The sequence below is a fragment of the Pseudopipra pipra genome, chromosome 3 (genome assembly GCF_036250125.1).
Source record: "Pseudopipra pipra isolate bDixPip1 chromosome 3, bDixPip1.hap1, whole genome shotgun sequence".
Taxonomy (NCBI): domain Eukaryota; kingdom Metazoa; phylum Chordata; class Aves; order Passeriformes; family Pipridae; genus Pseudopipra; species Pseudopipra pipra.
Window position 1 is genome coordinate 19,460,842 of NC_087551.1, and position 21,091 is coordinate 19,481,932.

Below are 21,091 nucleotides of genomic sequence, written 5' to 3' on the forward strand. Positions count from 1 at the left end.
GCAGGATTCAGGACACCTCAGGTGAGGAAAACCCAGGGAAAAGGTGACAGGGGGAGGAGTTCCAAGCACCTCTCTAATTTGAAATGCCCCTGTGTCAGGGTTTATGCCATTGCAGTCTTTGGGCGCTTTGGGCATCCTAGGTCACTTTGACATACATGGGGATAACAGAAAATGCAGAAATTAAAATTTGTCATGTCCAAATTGTGAGATAAACTTTCCAACAGCCCCTGGAGTTGAAGAACATGACAGTACTGTTTGCCCTCCCTGTGAAACATCGGCATGTAAGGGGAGGAGAAAGAAGAAGGACAATATCACAAAAAATTAACTTAAAAATTGGAGAGCCTGTTTCAGTCAGCTTTCCCATAGTTATGGGTGTTAGAAAAGCAGGATTCAACTGCTCAGTCCACTTGAACACAAAAGAGAACAAGTATTAAATTACATATGACTAGCTAAAATTGGCAACCTTAGCCAAAACAGGTGAAGTCTCTTCAAGATGAATTTGGAATTCTGGAGCTAGGATTTTGAACCCCTGAGGCCTCTATGCCCTTTATTTTCTCCAGATTTTGTGCCCCAAGTCTCTTACTCTCTGTCAGGTTCTCAGGCATGTGGTGTCAGGGAAGGTGCCTGAACACAGCTGCTCGCTTACGTAAAGACTGAATCCCTAAGCTCCTCTCCCACGTGGTTTTTTTTGCCATTACCTGTGCTGACACCATAAATGTTAAAGTAGCCTGCAGGCTGCACTGCACCCTTTCTTCCTCTCTGCCCCTCTTCATCCACACAAAACATCTTTAAACTAGCACTTCAAGGTACAAAAGTTATGTTTTTTCATACAGAAGAAAATTTCAAATTTCAGTTTTCAGCAGTATATTCAAGTTACTTCTTTCTCCTTTCATCACACAAGATGTTTAACAACTCTAATTTACTTAAGAGTCCTCAGATTATATCCTTTCCTCACCACAGGATAACATCAATATGACTTCACTGGCTGAAAGCTGGCTCTATTTCCAGCAAGCAGGAACACCTTGACACCAAAAGATATGAACACGGCAACTCTTGCTAAGGTGTTCCCAGTCTCTCCATGTGCACACATGGAACAGGATCTAAGGAAAGTCTTTCCTTAGTGAGGTCATCTTAGCATAACATTTAGATAAATTAGCAAGATTAGGACTTACCTCATTCTATCATGACACTGGATTAAAGCCACATATATAGGAATGATGCATGCTTCTAATCCTTTGATCTAAAGCCTACCTTCCTTCTCTTTCCTCAAGTGCATGACTGGTAAGAGCAGGCAAGACAGATTCAGCCTGCTTTAATTAGAACCTTCATGTTTTGGCTCACTACAAGTTTAGTCATTCCACATATTGATTGTGACTGAAGCTTGAGCCATATAGCAAGTACAAGATTAATCTCATTTCAGTGCTTCAGTTTTACATGATTTTCACCTTTATCTTATACAGGATTCTTTGTTATGCATGCTTTAACTTTCCCATCAAAATCTGCATGTGAATTTGCAAAACACATTAAGATAAAATGTTAGAACAACTTAGACACCTCAAAGCCTGCCTTAATAATTCTTTCCATGTAATCATGAAAGTACTAAGTACAGAACCCAGTTAGTAATCTTCATCTAGGTATCTATATCCTTATTTTCATCTGAAACTTGTAATAGGTTTGAAATTCTCTTCAGCATAAGCCTGTTTCTAATTCTGCTGTAATTTCTGTTTCTGCTCTCCCTGAATGGGAGTAGAACACACATAGCATACACCAGCTTCTGCATGATGTGTAAAGACACTTATGTATGGAAACACTTTCCATGCTTACAGAAACTGTAAGACTGCTAACACAGGAGAATATTAAGTAACTCTGAGATTAAAGCCAGCAGCAGGAATCAATCATAAAACCCAGCACCTAAAGTGCAGCCATGCTCTGTCTGTACCACTGCATCCACTGCACAAAAAGCACCGGTCCACCAGTCAAGCATCTGATAATTTCTCTGCTAGCACATTAGGTGCTACAGTAACAGCTATAAAATTGACCGGGGGGGGGGGGGGGGGGTGGAATCACAGTGACACTGCATTGTCCTTGCAACAAAGTGAACTTGAGTCAGTCTCCTGTGAAAAACCGGTGACACAGCATTTTTGTAATTCGTTCCAAGACTCCAGAGGATGGTTGGGCGCTGGAACAGGCTCCCCAGGGAAGTGGTCACAGCACCAAGCCTCCCAGGGTTCAAGAAGCATTTGGACACTGCTGTCAGGCACATGGTCTGATTCTTGGGGCTGTGCTGTGCAGGGCCAGGAGATGGACCCGGTGATCCTTGTGGGTCCCTTCCCAGTCGGGATATTCTGTGACTCATCTGACCCGCTGCAAAATCTGCACGTTTGTCAGGAGTTTAACAAATAACATCCTACCAAAACAGACGTGTCTGTACGTGTTGTGCTGTTCGTTTGTACCATCATACACAGAAAAGGGGTAGAAGGCATCTCCACGGCTGCTGCCACACATCCGACTAAGAGCTTTTGCAGCAACTCCCGCAAAGCCCTCGGGAAGGCTCAGCTATGAGAAGGGAAGCGCCGTTTCCTGGTCCCGCTGAGGCGCAGCCTCCCCCCGGCGCCCATTCCGGACGGCTTCCCGGGGCCGGGAAAGCGCCCTGCACCGCCCCCTCCCGCCCGGCTCCGACCTCTCCGCCTCCTCCCGGCGAACTTCGGGACGAATCACGTTCCCTCCCCTCCCGCTCCGCTGTCTCTGTGGCTTCTCCCGACGGAAGTGACGGTCCGTCCCCCGCCCCGGGGCGGGTCCTGCCGGGCCGCCGTGCCCGGGCCGGCCCTCGCCGAGGTGGCAGCGCTGCGCGCCCCGCCCCGCTCCCTGCCCTGGTTCCGGCGGCGACGGCGGGAATGGCGGCGCTGAGCCTCACTGTGGACGCGGGGAGCCCCCCGCTCGGTGAGTGCGGCCCGGACCTCGCTTCCCGCTTCCCGCCTCCCTCTCCCCCCCCAATCCTCAGTTTCCCGGGAGATCCGGCGGGCTCCGTCCCCTCCCTCCCTCCCTCCCTCCCTCCCGTGCCCGCCGTGTTGCATCATGCGGCGCCGCTTGTCCCCGCGTGCGGAGGCGGGCGCGGGGCCCCGTGCCCGCCCTTGCCATCGCTCCCGTCCTTCCCGTTCCCTCCCGTCCTTCGCGGGGCCGTGTGCCCGCTGCGGCCCTGGCACGGCCGGGCGAGGCAGCGGGTCCCCGGTGCCTCTCGGTGTCCGCTCGGGCAGCGGTGACAGCGGCCGGCACTTGCCAGAACTCGGTCACGGACGGAGCCCTCGAGTGATTTGGCGCGTTGGGGCTGGATTTTAAGGCAGCCCTGGTTCAGACCGCGTGCTTGTGAGCTCCTTGGTTGCTGCTATCTTTTGTTTTCAGTTTTTAATCTGTTGCTAAAATTCGGCTTGTCTGGGGAGCTGGTTCAAAGTTGCGCTGTGAAATCCGTGCTCTTTCAGTTGCTCGCTCACTGCCCTTCCAGGTTATTTTGCCTTTAAAAGTATGAAAGCCTCCTTCATTGCACTTTCAGCCATCTGGGAACAGCATTTTGTATGTGTTACATACCATTTCTCCATTTTGTTACAGCTATTCAAAATAAATTTTCTTCCCATTCTTCGTCATAGTTTATTGATTTCTTTTTCACGTTCCCAAATGCTGGTTGGGAATGTTATTCCCAGAGTTTAATACAACTTGCGTGACTACTGATTTAAGGTACAATAACATACAACTTTTAAATAAAATTTCTTCTGATACTTGTTTATAATGGTTTGCCAGAAAATGATGCAATATGGGTTATGATTAACATCAGGTTTAGGGGCTTTGGAGACTTCTTTTCTTTTGATAGCTGGTGAGTAGCACTCGAGATTTAATTCAGGAGATTGCGTGATTGTGTCAGAAATATTGAATATTACAGATGAAACACTAGGGTAAACATTTGTATCAAGAAGACAATCTTGCTCATCCTGCTCATCCCTACTTCATACAATTCTTCATGTCTGCTGTGCTCTGGGAGAAGTGTAGTAGCTTTTAATGTCATTAGTATTAATTACATAGCTTGGTGCACGTAATACTTGTCATTTTCAAAGCATTTCCGTGCATGTTATTAAAATACTTACATGTCTTACAAATGTATTGCATAAGGGATGTCATCCTGAATTTCACAGATGGATAACTGAGGGATGGGAAGAAGAACCTTGACTTACTGTTAATGCCAGAAGAAGGGTTTTCAGCTGAGCACAGGTGAGAGCTAGGGAATTCCTAGCTCCAGTGGTTTGTATTTAGGCCAGTGTATTAATAGCTTCCAGTATCATCTGCCTTGGGTAGTTCGTGCGTTGTTCTAGGGAAGATAAAGTGAACAGCACACCATGAAGGCTGTAACAGGTTAGATGCCTTTCAAGACCAAGAGTATAGTCCTTTATCTAGTTTCATTTAAGTAATATTTGCCTATGCAAAAGCTTGCTGTCTTTGTACGTGCTTCTGAGCAAAGTCGAAGAACACAAGCTCCTCTACTTATGCTCAGCAGGCTGAATCTGGACCAGAGCCAATCCAGAAATACAGCCAAGTTAGCTCAGTGCTTTGTTTGAGCTGCTGTGTTGTGCTGTGTTGTGCTAGAGATTAGAGCAGGTTTGCATCAAGCCACTTTGAATGTGGGGAGAGCTGTCTTCCAATCAGTGATGTAGCCTAAAAACTTGGATAAATATTTTCTTTCTGGAGACCATTTTTTACTGTCACTGCTGAACTACTTACTCTGAGAATCCTGTGTCAGCTTCCTGCACTTTCACATAGATAGAGTTTATTGGTTTTGAATAGCTAATCTTTTCATAAACTTTAATTCAGGTTAAAAATAGTTTCATTCTCTTTCAGAAAGTACTGATATGTTCAGTAATTCATCTCCATTGTTGCATGTGTCAGGGCTGGGATGGAGTGCATTAGTAATACTGTTCAATAATTAAAAGCATTTTGTTTAGCATCTCTACATATATTGGGGGACAATATATGTAATTTTTACAATACCCTTAGGAAGCAAATTGTATTGCTGCTGACACTTGCTGAGCTCACTGCAGATCACTGTGTGCTGGACATTGTCAGCTGTAAGGCTTGCCAAGAAGGAGAAGCCTCTTGCATATAAGACTGAACATTGATTTTTTCCCCTGGGCAGTCTTACCTGAAGGAGTCAGTTCAGTCATCAGGTCCTATTGGAGAAGAAATGTAGCTGCTTGGGTATTGCTGTGAAAGGTACCTTCCCTGGAAGGAGGTTCAGTATCTTTTTCTCTTGTTCTTTTTAAAGGAGCTCTGCTGACAGTGGAGCATGTGAAGAATGATGTTGAAATTTCAGTGGAAGAAGGCAAAGAAACCATCCTCCGTGTGTCCGAGTAAGTGACTTTGCATCTCTCCTTCTAGCTTTGGGTCAGCAGTTTTAAAAGTCACATGGTTTTAACATTGACAGTAACCTTTTGAAGTAGGTGGAAGAGAAAAAATACAGTTTTATTCATCACTGCATTACTGTTGTCTCTTTGTAGCATGGGCAAAACATTTACAGTGTATTCTAAACTAGAGCTTTATGGCAAAAGTTCTTGTATTCTTATTTTCAAGCGCTTACATATAATCATTTATGCTACACCAGTCACTATTGTTTAGGACTTTTTGTGGTGCCATGGATTATCAAAAGCAAGATCGGTATACAAGATTTCTTGGACTTCTGTGTGTGTGGTGGACTGGATTTAAAATGTTTATATGACATTATTTTAGGCTCACTGCTGCATATATAAGTGAAGGCATGATGTTATCTCAGAAAAGTGCTAATTAACTGTGCTGTGCTATCCAGTGTATCCCATCTGCATCCTGTAGAAAGGATATTGGAAATTTTTGTAGTAATCTATTGTCTGTCCTTCTAAAAATACTCTGCCATTGGAATGATTAATTTCAGATTTAGGGCGTGAAGATGGTCTTTACAGTCTGAGTAAGATTAAATGCATATCAGAAATACAGGACTAACACTGTTAGTTTTGGGAAGCTGCATTGTCACATTAGATTCCACATCAGGTAGGACATCTGGATATATCAAGAGGAGATATCCTGCTACTTGAAGTACCACTGACATATCAGTGGAAATCTCTGACCTCTAGTATCTACAGTAAGGAGCATATTTGTACCCATAAACATTGCAGTTGTAACTGAAAGTATACTAACACTACGATGAATTTGGAATTAGTGATTATAAATGTAGTTTTTTAATATTGATTAGTTTTTGAGAGATTGGGGGGGCAAATCTGTTGTTCAAAGACTTGCTGACAAGCTCTCATTTTGTGAGCTATTTCAGTAGAAGATCCTGTTAAAGCCATCAGTGCACCATAAACTGGTATACCTGCATGTCTGTAGAATGGCTATAAAAGCAACATATTTCATGTTGTGCTGTGGAGTTCCTGACTCGATCCTCGTACGTTAACACCAGCTGAGCATTTCCACTGTCTTCTAACCCTAGGGAAAGAGCTTGTCACTGTGTGCATCAATGCAAAAAAATTGAAGCACAGGAAGACTCACAGTCTTCAGTCATGGTTGTTTTACAGGTTGCAAATATTTTTTTTCTGTTTAAAATGTTAGACCTGAACTCAGATATGAGTTCTTACTGTAATCTGATATTCAATGTTGTCTTTTGCTGTGCCTAGTGATGGCATTGAATTCATGATTTTTGAATTAAAGCAAGAGAACTGTGACAGGTTGTATTGGGACTTAATTGGTACAGCTTTAATGATTTTCGGTGTGTGTCATGCACATGTGGGATACAGCCTACATAACAGAGAGTTAATTGGATATTTTTCAGTTGCATGAGAAAGTTTTCCCCATAAGTAGCATTAGCCAGGTTTTGGTTTCATTTTACTTAGTTTAGGCAGTGTATGGATGTCTATACCAAAAAATATGCATATATAGTGTACAATCCTTTGACACGTGGGAATTATCTTGGAATATTATAAATTTATACACTTGGCTTTGAAATAATATTTTATTAAATAATTTTGTATTACAATGCTTTCTTCCTACTGCATTGCAAAAATGCTTCTTTTGGCTGTAATGGAACTTGTCAGAAATGTAAAGCAAATGCTCTTCTGCACTTTGACCCCACAAGGATAATGTCTAGAGTCATGGTTCCATCAGATGGAAATTTTTGTCTGTTAGTGTCCTTTCAACCCTGGTGTTGGATTATGTTCAAAAAGTTATTCCAAACCTCAATATTGCATTAATTTTCTCTTGCTTGGTTGTACAATAATTTTAAAAATTGATTCTCTATTTTAAAGTCTGTTAAAAGTGTATCTCTAACGTGGGAAGCATCAGCTGAACTCATATCTCAACTAATGCTTTTGGTAAATGGATTTCATGGCATCAGTTCTGCTGAAGCTATCTTGTTTTGGCATGACTTGAAAATCACTTGGGATGTTTCAGATTTTGTTTTTTTCTTTTCCAGGAATACATTAGTTCTAATGACTTGACTTGAAATAAAAAAAAGAACATTTTATTTGTGATTCTTCTAGGTTCTATTTTTGAAACTTAGTTAAAATCTGGTAACAAGCTTTTCAGCTAACTAACTGAAACTTAACTGTCAGGTAGTTAGCTGAAAAGTTAACTTTTGATGATAAATCAAAAGTTAACTTTTGATGATATTTTGAGATGATAAATTTTATTTTAAAGGTCATTTTTGAAGCCTTAGCTTCAAAATTTCATATAGTAATAACTCCTAAGCAAACCACTCAGCTACTTAGCAGTCTGCACTAGCTGGTGGCTTTTTGGAGTGTTTTAGTGTACCTGCCTCTTGTCAGATTACAAACTGCAGTACAGCTTTTCTGTTTTGTGTTGGGAGCAATGACTTGTAGGTAGATGAATCCAACCATTCTGCAATGCTTTTTACAAATTAATTCAATGAAGATTTATTACAATTGGAAATTGTTTGTGCTTCGTTTTGTGTTTCCTTCCCCCCCCCCCCTTTTCTTCTTGAATATCTGCCCTGGTATTTAATTATGTGGCATTTTTTGTCACTTTGAAGAGACACTCTTTGCCTGTAACATTACGTTGTCCATGTTCATTCTTCCTTACTTAGCCCTGGAGTTAGCAGGCACTAGCTGCAAAGAGCCTTTCATAACTTTTCCAAAGAGGCCAATTAGCCCCGTTTGGGTGGAAGTATTTTTTTTCCTGAAGAAAATAAACAACTTCAAGAACAAGTAAGATTGTACTCAGAGTAACATTGTCCCATTTCATACACTTATTCAATTTTGCTTGGATAATCATGGGTTTTTGTTTTAGTATGAACTACTGAAAACAATAAAAATACGTTTCACAGACTTCTCAAGTGCAAATGTACTGAAAATGTTTTGTTTTCCTCAGTTTGAAAAAGCTTCATTAAAATCTGATAGCAGTGTCAAATTATAATAGGACATACTTTGTGTAAGTTGAACACCCTACTGTGGCTTTTGTTTTTGGTTATGTTTTATGAGTCTTCTATGTACTGGATCCTGAATGCTTGAAAAGCTAGAAGAAGAAAAAAAAAGGCAAAAAATCCCTCTCCACAATGGACTATATTCCTTAGGTTTTAATAAAGTTAACCTAATGAGACTGACTGATCCATCTGTACTAAAAATGGAACTCATTCTAATTGTTAATATATCAAGAAGTCTTCTGTATAATTTTGAGAACTTTAATTGATTTTTGCGAGGTTTGAGGGCTACCAAAAATTCTTTTGATTTTATAAAGGATGCAGGGATACAGTAGGTATAAAAGGAAGTGCAGAACAATGGCAGAACAGTTGTAACCTTGGTTGGAAAAGTTGGAGTGTAGCATTCAATCCATTAAATTGAGTAAATGTTCAGAAGAACACTTAGAGGAGCTCCTTTTGTTGATGTCAATGCTGGTTTAGAAGCAATTGGAGCTCTGTTTTTCAATCTACACCTACACAAGACTGTAGAGATGAGTGTTATCTGGAGAACTGATGGCTGTAATGCCTCTTTCTTCCAAAGCTCTTTAGTAAATACAAATATATCTTAGATGAAGTGGAAGCTAGATTTCTGACAGTATGCAGCTTTTTTTAATACTGTATGTAAGGTAGAAAAGGAAGATGAAAACATAGAAGTATGCTCTTTGGAAAGCCTTTTTTCTCCAGATCTATTTCAAATTTTCATAAGGAGAACAGGAAAAACAAATTCAAACTTAGTCTTTTATATGGAGAAGACAGGGTAAAAAGAAGAAATGTAGTCAGGCAAGCTTGTTCATCAAGGGATGGTCTCAATGAAGTATGAATTGAGTGAGTAAAAAAATTAAGAGGATTTTTCTTTCCCTGAATCTAGCCCTTAAAACCACGGTGAAGACTTCAGAATTCTTCTGTAAATTGTCTAGGAATCCTCTTCAAAGTCACCCTTCTTCTATGAAAAGAAAACAAATATTGATTAGCTCCTTATATTCTGGAAAATACATTGCTCAGGTTATGCTGTCAGAAAGTGGAGCGAGTGTTTTGTTATTTGAAAGAATAATAGAGAGTTTTATTTTCTTTATTTCTGTCTATGTTTAGGAGCTTATTGTTCCATCTGGTGATAGAAAAACAAGGACTTTTTTTTTCTTTTGCTAGGTTTATTCAATTTATTTTTTTTTTATGCTGGTGACCTGGTACCTGTTGGTTCACCCAGAAGTTATTTTGTGTTTGCTTTACAGGTGTTTAAGCTATGTGTGTACAATTAAAGTTGAAGTGGAGGTAGTAATTTAATAAACCTATATCTTGCCTCTTCCTTTTCTTTAGGCATGTTTCATTTACTGATGTGAATTCAATAGCTCGGTATCTGGCTAGAGTTGCTGCATCTGCCGGGTTGTATGGCTCAAATCTGTTGGAACACACTGAGGTGAGAAGGAATCATAGAATTGTTTGAGCTGGAAGGGACCTTAAATATCATCTAGTTCCAACCCCTTGCTGTGGGCAGGAACACCTTCCACTAGACCAGGTTTTTCAAAGCCCCTCTCTCTTGTTTTTTTTTTACCTTTTTTCTCTCTTGGCCTGCGTTCAAAGTTGGGGGGAGAATTGTTTTTGAGTCAGTTGTTTTTGAACTTGTATCTGTTGTTATGCATTTTACTGTCAGACTGAGGTTCCAACTCAGTGGGTTGCTGAGGGTTTTGTTTTGCTAAGCTTTCTCTTTCTTACAAAGAAGAGTAAAAAGCCTGAGCTTTGAGAGGGTTACCCTTTTCCACCCCTGCAATAACAACTCCTAAGCTGAGAGTTCACTAAGGTAAGATAATTCAAGTTGGAAGGTGATAGATGTGATTTTCCTTCCTCACTTTTGTCAGTTCTGTTGCCATCAGTTGCTACCTTGTAACACTTCAGTGTAACACCAAGGAACACCTTGTGACATTGAAATGCTGAAGTCCTTTTTGCTGTATTTGATGAACAAAACCCTGAATCCAGTTTCATCCTGAGTCTACCTCAGAATAATCAACCAATTTAAGTTGGTAAATGAAACTAACAAATTGAAATTTATTGTGTCTGAAACTGGGGAAGGAATTGAAGGACTTGATTCAGGTCTTTTCTAGAACTACTTGAAACTAGTGGTAATCACTCTTCAGCCCTTATAGCTGGTCTCAAGGGAAGTGTTGTCTTAGTATTTTGCTTTTAAGGCATTTAAAAAGTTGTAGGTTATCTTGTAGCTATTTAGGTACAAACCCCTAATTTTTAAATTAAGCCCAGTCCTCGGCAAACACACTTTAAAGATTGGTGTTGCTGATAAAATGGTTCTTTTTGCTTCGTGTCTTTCAAAAATAAAAGCTGTACTTTGAGAAGTACCGTGACAGCTGCATTTGTGGTGCACATATTTTGGAGCATAACTGCAAATGATTGAACTGAATTCTGTGGTGGTTGTAATTACATCTGTGCCTGCCACGTTGCCTTGAATGTTGGAAAGCTTCCCGTTGCAGTTTACGGAACACTTCCACATGAAATAGGGCCAGAGGACTAGAAGAGACACTTAGTCTCTTACAGGGTTGAGGGATGCAATTTATAGAGAGGGCTACACTATTATCCAATCTAATTCTTAAAATTTTTTTTGTTTGTTTATGTATGAAGATATAGGAGAAGACTGCTTTGCATGGAGAAAGGGGTGGGACGTGGCAAAGGAGGGATTCGATTGCTTCAAGTCTGAAAGGAGATGAGGCAGAGAAGACAGGGACTGAGGGGAAAGTGGTATACTTAACCAGTAACAGTACCAGGAAGATCAAATAAGTCACAAATATGGTATTTGAATAGTTAAAGGATAAGGATGATTATTATATGCTCTATGTGATAATTAAATACCTAAGAACTCCTGATTATTTTACCAATGGGAGTAACTTCAATAAAGTTGGTATTTTCAGCAGCTTGAATTCATGCTGGAGGAAGAAATTAAGTTTAATCATTTAGTATTATTCTGGATGAATTTTTCAGTATAATTTATTTTAAGCATTCTTTCAACATATATTATGATGCATTATCTGATATATTTAATCCTAATGATCCTGTTAATATTTTCTGTTCAACTATTAAATGGATTGTATGTTATTTCAGTTGTCTAACGAGCTTAATTCTCATTCCTTTAGTAACTTGAGCTATCTTTTGTCCCTTTAACCTAGATTGACCATTGGCTGGAGTTCAGTGCCACAAAGTTATCTGCTGCCAGCCAGTTTCTTTCAGCAGTCCAAGAGCTCAACCACTGTCTGTCCCTAAGAACCTACTTGGTCGGGAACTCCCTGAGCCTTGCAGACTTGTGTGTCTGGGCTGTACTAAAAGGTATCAGTACATGTCCTCTGTTTCATTGACTTGCAATCAGTGTATAACAGGAATCTCCAAATTTCCTTTTTTTATGGATGCTAGTAGTACCTCTTAGCTGTATGAGAGACTATATACTACCATGTCCACTGCTTTCACCTGTGCATCACTAGTGATGGCAATAGTATAGCTTAGAAACCCTAGATTTTTTTTTTAAATTATTGTTATATTTGGAAATTTATGAGATGTAATCCCTAGGTGTTTTTTTTTTAACCTCTTTTGTGTTAACTGTAAGAGTGTCTTTTATTACCTGTTGCCTAAGTATGAAAATGTGCCATGTAAAATTATATACATGGACCTTTCTATGATATTATCTTAGTAGAGGAAATTTCTTTGGTCTACTTTGAATTATTAGAAGAGGTATATGTTACTCTGTGAAATAGCCTTTGAAGGTTAAAAGAAGCTTTGATGATCTCTTTTTATGGGTTTAGTTTTTATATTCTCTTAGCTCTATGTCTAAAGGTGATAGGTGACAATCTACCATGCAGTATAAGCAAATTCCTGTTGGAAGTAAAGTGCATAATCAAGATTAAAAGCTAGCGGCTTTTGGTATTTTTTCAAAGTTGCTGCTCTTGAGAGAAATCTGAAGGAAATGTCCTTTTTTTCTCTCCTTTTCCCGATCTGAATCTTTCTAATGAAGTTGTGTTCCTTGAAAATTAGGTTGTAGGAATACAGCCCCTCAAAAATAAAGGAGAGTATTGATGCAAGCTTCACTTATGATAAAACTTAGAAAATATCAAATGTAGACACAAGAGAGGGATATCCTGTATTTCTGCCTTGAAATAAAGTTGTTACTAATTTTGAGATGGATAATACAAAGAAAAATGTATATTCACCATTCCCTCTCACCTTTTGCCTTGATGAATCCAAGAAAGAATGCAGTATGTTTTGGGTTTGGAGGGAGTTTGTTTATTTAATTTTCTTTAGAATGGCTTGTGTCCCTTTGACTAAATATGTCTTCAGAAGAGAGAGTAAGTAGATTATTTAAAATCATAATTTTTTTTTAGTCTTAAAAAGCTGCTATTGGTAATCATTTTATTTTTATAATTTAGCAGTTTGAAATTTTTTTTTTTCCAACAGATAATAATGTATGGCAAGAGCAATTACAGCAAAACAAAGCTCCTGTGCATGCAAAGCGATGGTTCAGCTTCCTTGAGGTACAGCATGCTTTTCGGTCAGTAGGAGCCAAGTGGGCTGCTGGTACACCAAAGGTTAAAATGGTAAGGTTTACTGAGATCCTCTGGAGAGAGTAGCTTTATTTTTGTGGATATACCGCAAGAAAACTTTATTTTGTTGTTTTAAGTTAGAGAATTAAAAATTAAAAGGAACCAGTTGTGCAGTAAACTAAACTTTTGTAAGCTCTTGTTTACAGCTACAGCTGTCACTTTCAAATTTAGAAAGGGATGAATGGTGTACTCCAGTGCTTAAGTGGAATCATGAAAATTTGGCACCTCTTCTTTTAATCAGCACTGCTCTTTAGATGTATTGTTTCCTTTTTCCAAAGAGCGTTTTAGGTCCTGATTGACCTGCAAAGATTGCACTCTTCGGTTGATTGAAATTGTTGATCATGTTCAGGTTAAGAACACTGAGATATAAAAATTTGGATTGCTACTATTTTCTTTTATGGAATAAATTAGACAACTTGGTGGGACTTTTCAGTCCTGGATCAGACTGAAAGACAGAATAACTTAAAACTCCAGAATTGATCTGGTTTTGGTGTGCTATGAGCAATGTCAAAGTTGTGAAGAGATGAATTTGGGGTCCAGTATGGCAGCTTTTTCTTGTCTGGTTTGAAAGGAGACATTGATACAGAAACTATTATCTAGAGTTTTTTATCTGATTATATAGCTAATGCAATCTGTAATTATATCTCTTTTTAAGGCAACAGAAAAAGAAAAGAAAGTGGATGTTGGGAAGTTTGTTGAACTTCCTGGTGCAGAGATGGGGAAGGTCATTGTAAGGTTCCCTCCTGAGGCAAGTGGGTAAGAAACATGAATACTTTGAGATGGTTCTATTTGTGTTTTGTCTTAAAAAAAAAAAGTGTGCTTTGGTGAGGAGGTTAATCAGCCTATCAGACAAGGTTGTCAAGCCAAATGGGTGTTTAAAGCTTTGTCTACATTAGAGCTGTGTGTTCACTTCTCCTCTATACTTCATTGCACTGTTGCCTGAACTTGGAATAGGGAGGTTAGTTGCCAGCACATAACGTGGTTCTGCACAGCAGTGGGATGAGGAGAAGCAGGAGGATGACATTTACATGGATGATGGTGGTGTGTGCACTGCCAGGAGCTGTGATGTGTACATACAGGCTTTGTGAGTCGGGTCAAAGGGCTCTGTGCTTTTCGAGGAAGCTTAGATTTGAGAAGGGAAAGATGTGTGGGATGGCCTTCCTTGGGGAACCTTGACACCAGGTAGAGGCCCAGGGGTCTAGACTGTGTGGAATACCAAAGCACAAACCCCTTAAAGATCACATAGAGGAGATGTGATGAGCCAATATAATAAATTCATTTTTCAGCCAGTGTTTCATTTCCTGTTTCTTTTTGGAATTACCTCATGACCTGTAAAATTTCCATGATTACATTCTTTCATTAAACTGGCTGTTCAGCATCATGTGACTTCTGTACTTGTGTGTCTTACTCTATTAGTCCAGTATAAAGTGTTACTCAAATATTATAAATTATGTATTATTTATGTGTATGTGTAGAAAATACTGTTCTCAACTTACTTTAGTAGTTTTCAGTGTCTTAATTCTGATGTTTTATTTAAAACACTGTTCTTCAGGAACACATTACTTTTTTTTTTTTTTTTGGAAAGTGATTTTCATTTTGTGGATTTGAGGATTTATATTTAGTTGAAAATGTCAGTACCTTTATAGCTTATGTTAAAAATACACTGCAACCACCATTTCAGAAAATTCCATTCTTCTGAAATTGGGTAGGTTCAAATTATCTGGTAGCTGCGACTGGGTATCATCAGCAGTTGGTTTAAGTTAGTCTGTAAAGTTGGAGATAATTGCAGTCCAGTCTTTATATCCATAGTGACGCTCTAATTTACAGATTTAGATAGTTTTAACACTTACCTACTAAGTTTATGGTAGAAGAAACATAATATGCTTTCATAAATGTGTGGTATTTCAACAAATATCCTAGGTTGGCTTTTTCTGTTACACTTAGGTATTGCTTTCCATTCTTTCTTGTTCTCTCACAAAAAAAAAAAAGAAATCTAGCTGAAGGATAGCTAATGTATACATTTATTTTTTATTTCCTCTTTAGATATCTGCATATTGGTCATGCCAAAGCTGCCCTGCTAAATCAGCACTACCAGGTTAATTTTAAAGGAAAACTTATTATGAGATTTGATGACACAAATCCAGAAAAAGAGAAAGAAGACTTTGAGAAGGTATGATAAGACAGCAGAGAAATCCATTCACTGTGCAGCTAATTCAGGGGTAAATGGCATGCAGATCTACTGTTGCACACTTCTTTTGCAACAATACAGTTTTACAGTATCAGTATTACATTTAAGTCTTATGCTTGGAAGACATTGCTGTCAACTTTACCTTAAGAAGCTTAAAGGCCTTTTGCTGATAGCTAAGATATTACTTCCCTTTCTCAAATGTTTATTTTACGGTATGTAGATGTGCAACTCTTGCAGTACACTGTTGTTTTCATTGCATAGTCACTGTGTGTAATAAGTAATTTGCTTCAGCTTTCATCTCCTTTTCTTGTCCTGCCTCCTTCTTTAAGTCTGATCTCATGTAATTATAGGCTGTGAATGAATGATAAGTGCGTGACTCTCTTTTCTTTCATGCTTATTCTTATGGCTTATCCTTCCTAGGCAGTGGAGCATTAGAAGCATCACATCTGACATGAAGAGAATAAAGATTTAAGAAAACTTGCTTTCCCGAATGTTACAGTGTACAATTTCACACTTTGCAGGTTATTCTCGAAGACGTTGCAATGCTGCACATCAAACCAGATCAATTTACATATACCTCAGACCACTTTGAAACAATTATGAAATATGCTGAGAAGCTTATTCAAGAAGGGAAGGCATATGTGGATGATACTCCTGCAGAACAAATGAAAGCAGAGCGTGAGCAGAGAGTGGAATCTAAACACAGAAATAACTGTAAGATATTTTAAACGTCAGTCTTGCCTTGTTGTCTTTTTGATTTGGCATCAAAACTTGATTTTTATTAACAAATATGAATATGACGACTAATTGCATAGGTTTAAGGTCCTTACAGGAACTTGTAAGCATTTAGTTCTTTGTTCTGCAAGGCTGGAATAAGTGTATATTTAGACAGGTTCAGCAGACTTGCATATGTATGAGTTCATCACCATTTATTACCACTTAAAAAATTCAACGTGTGAAGTGCATGAAGATGAATTCCAGTATCTAAAGAGGGGGGGTGACATTGATTTTTTGTTACTGCAGTAATAAAATGTGGTTCTATGCTTTCTTTTTGTTGTTCTTAGGTGTTAATAAAAATCTACAAATGTGGGAAGAAATGAAAAAGGGAACAGAATACGGACAAACTTGTTGTCTACGAGCAAAAATAGATATGAGTAGTAATAATGGATGTATGAGGGATCCAACTCTTTATCGTTGTAAAAACCAGCCTCACCCTCGTACTGGAAATACCTACAAGTATGTCACTTCCTCCTTGTGTAGCTGGTAACTTGCTCTTTTCAGGGCATTTTCCTTTCCTTAGTAAGCTTCTTTTAATATTTGGAACCTGCTAGCATTTTTCCATCCGAATATGTAAGGAGTCTCCTGACTTTCTGAAACTTCTGCAAATGACTTTTAAAGCCTGTGAGTTGACCGTCATTGTCAGCAGTGAATATTATTTCAGTTTTGGTCGATAAATACCGTAAAATGTATGCAGTGGAGAACTTTGAGTCAAAGTATGATGGCCGTGTCTTGGACAACAAAGCTGTTTGCTCTAGCTCTCAGAGCTTAAACAGAATTATGGCAATTTTACATTGCTACGATTTTATGTTGCTGCAAAACATCCTTGATCTACTTAACTGGGTGGCTGCTTCCACTTTCACAGCAACTGCTGTCTCTGTGCAGAATGAATATTTGCTACATTGTGCATTGAAATCAGCCTACTAAATTGGTCAAGGATATGGTTCAGCACCTGTTTGAAACCTCTGTTTCCATTTTTGGAAACACTGATTTAATGTGCTTATAATAGTAAAACTGTTTGTGGGTAGGGGTTTGTTTTTAAGCATGAAAGCTTTGCTCATTATTTGATCTATTAATAATTCCTTTTGATATTTAAGGAAAAAACCCTATAAGTCAGCATCTTTTGCGTTTGAAAAGAACAGTAGCAGTGTAGGGTTGGTTTTTTTAGACTTGAATATTAAGGCTGTGATCAGTTAATTTCTTTAAGGCTTTCTTTGTTTTAAAAATACGCTTTGAATTTTTTTGTGGAAAATTCATTGTGTATGTGTTATTTTAGTCTTGATTTGAAAGTTTTCGGGATCATATGTGTGTAACTATTTGTAATACATGAATATAAATTATGCTTAGTTTAAATGTTTACATGGGAGGAAAGTGTTTTGTTCTTCTGCCCTGCTAATTAAAGGTCTTTTTTTTCTCAGAGTTTATCCCACATATGACTTTGCCTGCCCTATTGTCGATAGTATTGAAGGTGTCACACATGCATTGAGAACAACTGAATACCACGACAGAGATGAACAATTCTACTGGATCATCGAGGCACTGGGCATAAGGAAACCATATATATGGGAGTATAGCAGGCTAAACCTCAACAACACTGTGCTCTCTAAGAGAAAGCTTACGTGGTTTGTCAACGAAGGGCTTGTGGATGGATGGTATGTTACATGTCTCTAGTTCAACATTATTCCCTAAGGTACTTGTGACTGACACATGCATTTTCGCTTTTGGACAGCATGAGTGAATATTTAAACAATATTTAAGAACACGGATTAATTACAGTGGCTTCTGCATGAACAGTGTTTCTGTTTTCTACTCTGCAGTAACTGTGTGCATACATATTCATGTCCTGTAATAAACATGAGGTAGCTTATTTTTGGACTCTGGCTTTTACTGCGGGTGCCACTTACACATTTTCCACTCTGAGTCATTGGATGCATTCCTAAGTAATGTCAGAAGAAGGCTTGGATTGAAGAATTTCTGGTCCTATCCATCCTACTTCCCTCCCACCTGCCCTCCCCCTCCTTCTTTCTGTTAATTTTTTCATGTTATTTTGTTTATGCAGATAGTGCTTGGTGGCCTGGTAGCCTCAGGATTTACCTAGAAAGGACGAACTGTGGGTTTACACTTCTGCAAGTAGTTCAGAGTCCAGAGGGGTTCCTTTGTCCGTTCCCACAATGAGCTAGCTGTGGGACCACACCATCTGAAGTCATCTTGTAGTACAGGACTCAGCATTATCCATGGATTTCTTCAAAGTTGGCCAGCTGCTGGTAGTGCTTTTCCTGCGCTGGTGTTAGATGATTCTGTGCTCAGCCCATGAGAGCATCATTTTACACAATTTCCTAGGCTACCTGGTTGTCATGCTCACATGTGCCAGGTGTGCTCCTTTTTTTGGTTGGTTCTATTTGTCAATTGTGTTGGAAGCATAGATTCCTACCTTATGTATGGAGCCCCTCTGCTGAAGCCAAATTTATCCTTTTCCCCCCCTGCATTTTCTTTTTTCCTAGAGGTATAGCTGGTCTTATGATGACCTTTCCTTCACTAAGCTTCCCTGTTTTAGGTCCTCAGCAAGGTTTGATTTGTTTTCCCACCAACTCATGTGTTACATTTCAGATTAGGTATTTTTATTTATTTATTGCATTAGAGAAAAAAAAATCATAGAATTCTGTCATGTTATCAAGAGATAACATTGTCATGGTCACTCACCTGTTTCTGGTTTCTCTTGAGCGAGAAAGAATCAAGCCCTGTTGTTTCAGGTTCCATTATTCAGTTGCCATTGGAAAAGAAGTAATGGGATAGGGATATAACTTTTACCTTGCCCATTTTTGAGAGACTTAAGATTTCACAGATATAGGAAAGGAGCCACTTCACTGACGGATGGCTTCCCTTCCTGAGGTGAAGTAGAAGAAAACCTGCGCGGTACATTTTGTATGGATAAGAGCTCAGTCTTTTCAGTTAGATCTTCTCATCTAGCTCTTAGTTCACTGAGAAAAATACACTGAAGCTGCACCTTTTGTGCGTGGCAGTATTATTTAAGTTTTTTTATCAGTGTAAGTAATAGGTAGAATTTAGCATGTGACACTAATGCAACATTTTTCTACTAGGGATGACCCAAGATTTCCCACTGTACGTGGTGTCTTAAGAAGAGGCATGACAGTTGAAGGGCTAAAACAGTTTATTGCTGCTCAGGTGGGTGTTCTCTTCTGATTCTTTGAATCTCCCTTGATAAGGACAAGCTTTTGTGAAGCTTGTCACTGGGATGTTTCTTTTTATGAAGGTTTGCTCCTTTTATGTGTACTGCTTCAACAATGGCAAAATGGACTTGGAGGTTTCTTACTTCAAAAAGTGATTATTTGGCAGCTTAAGATACCTTTGTAAACTGTTTTGATTAAAGCAAATCCTAGAGGGTTTGTAGTTTAAAGGACTTTGTTTTAAATGAATCTAAGAGCTAGAATATTTATATTAATGTGTTGGTTTGGTTTTTTTCCCAGGGCTCCTCTCGATCTGTTGTGAATATGGAGTGGGATAAAATTTGGTCCTTCAATAAAAAGGTATGTGCTTACTTGAATTTGCTGCTACTCCCGATATCCTCTTTCTGGGATATGTAGAGAATCCGCCGTTCATTGGCGTGCTTATCACAACAAGTAGCAGTTGCAGTCTGTTGCATCATTTGGCACACTTTCAGGAAAATGGAATGTCCCCACCCCTTTCTAACCTGAAGAAGCACTAATCCTATTGATTGTCCTATGCCAATACTTACTTGCCTTAGTACAGGAAAAGATAATGATATTTGCTGTAAATCTGATATGAAACCTGCATTTCATTTTTCTGCTTTCAAGCTGCGAGCTATCTGTAAGAAGGTATTACTTAATGCTTTTTACCTTAGCACATAGCTTACAGTGCTGTAAGCATACATAGCATAAGCTATCATTTTGCAGCTTCATAGCACAGTCACGTTTGCTTGTATAACAGGAGCTCTACAAACCCACTGAAAATGCATTATTCCTAAGTTTTAATTGGAATTGCCCATTTCTGGTTTGACTTATTTGTTAACGTGAACACAAATCTTAATCGAATCGATCCACGTTGGCCGCGTTTCCTTTCTGTGGCAAAAGGACTAACGCGCTGCATATCCTGCCTGTGGAGATAAAGCCAGCACTGCTGAAGTTTCTGACTGGATGTCAAATCAGGAATATTGCATCTTGACATGATTAGTCGCTTTTTGGCAGCGGATGCTTGGACACTATAATAAGGCGAATTGTTTCAATGCGGATTGCATATTTTGTGTGATTGTGGAAACACCTGTTATTTTGCATTGGGATTCCTGCTTGGTTTTGCTTAGATAGTAACCAAATCCGTTCATTTAATAGTTTTTGCTTGTCTGGCATGTGTCTTGTATTTCTTCATATATTTTGCATTTTATCTGCTACATACACATAGGTTTATGAATTGGTTCTTTCTGTTGCTGCATAAATACATTTATGACTAACGACTGGTTTGAGGGGAAAAACCCACAATGAACTTTCAGGGCTCTTTTTTTTTAATTGGCTTTTAAACTGAATTTCTTAGACTCAGCCCCTTGGACAGCACCATAACTTATTAACCAATTTCATTTACATGTATTTTTGCAATCTGCAATATGAACAAAAACAATTAGTTCCTTACAGGTTATTGGTTGCTGAGCTCAAAGGCTTCATCAGTGTGAGAGCTCATATTTTATATGTGATACTACTGCCTTTTTAGCATTAGTCATCTGAGGAAAGATTGTGAGTTTTAATAAGTAAAATAAAGAGCCTGGTAATATCACTATAAAATTCAGTCGTTTAATTATCAAAATTATGATATTAAAATCACATAGCACACCTACATTTTGAGATACACACACAAGTGTTTTTTTAAAGTGTGCATCAAACATTTAGGAGTCTGACATCAGTGACTACTAACTTACAAGTATGTGACTTCTTTAAAGTGTATCATCATGTCACCTTACTTGCTAATGTCAAGTAATTAGATGCTAAATATTTTTTCAAAAATATAGAAAAATATATAACTGTAGTTTTTCAC

At 38.8% G+C, this 21,091-nt stretch overlaps 1 protein-coding gene across 6 annotated transcripts in view; it reads left to right on the top strand.

Annotated features, from left to right (window-relative positions):
• Nucleotides 1-2,786: 2,786 nt before the first annotated feature.
• The window catches only part of EPRS1 (glutamyl-prolyl-tRNA synthetase 1), a 39,558-nt gene continuing 21,253 nt past the window's right edge, over nucleotides 2,787-21,091 (top strand). For 3 of the 6 annotated variants that reach the window (XM_064648159.1, XM_064648161.1, XM_064648165.1), the window contains exons 1-13: nucleotides 2,787-2,940; nucleotides 5,306-5,390; nucleotides 9,794-9,893; nucleotides 11,647-11,803; nucleotides 12,923-13,062; nucleotides 13,724-13,824; nucleotides 15,112-15,238; nucleotides 15,778-15,970; nucleotides 16,321-16,492; nucleotides 17,452-17,685; nucleotides 19,132-19,216; nucleotides 19,519-19,578; nucleotides 19,867-19,887. In XM_064648159.1, coding sequence (XP_064504229.1) covers nucleotides 2,895-2,940; nucleotides 5,306-5,390; nucleotides 9,794-9,893; nucleotides 11,647-11,803; nucleotides 12,923-13,062; nucleotides 13,724-13,824; nucleotides 15,112-15,238; nucleotides 15,778-15,970; nucleotides 16,321-16,492; nucleotides 17,452-17,685; nucleotides 19,132-19,216; nucleotides 19,519-19,578; nucleotides 19,867-19,887 — 1,521 coding nt within the window. In that variant the 5' untranslated portion in view covers nucleotides 2,787-2,894. The remainder of the gene's footprint in view (nucleotides 2,941-5,305; nucleotides 5,391-9,793; nucleotides 9,894-11,646; nucleotides 11,804-12,922; nucleotides 13,063-13,723; nucleotides 13,825-15,111; nucleotides 15,239-15,777; nucleotides 15,971-16,320; nucleotides 16,493-17,451; nucleotides 17,686-19,131; nucleotides 19,217-19,518; nucleotides 19,579-19,866; nucleotides 19,888-21,091) is intronic. The other 3 variants (XM_064648160.1, XM_064648162.1, XM_064648166.1) reach the window with 1 other exon arrangement.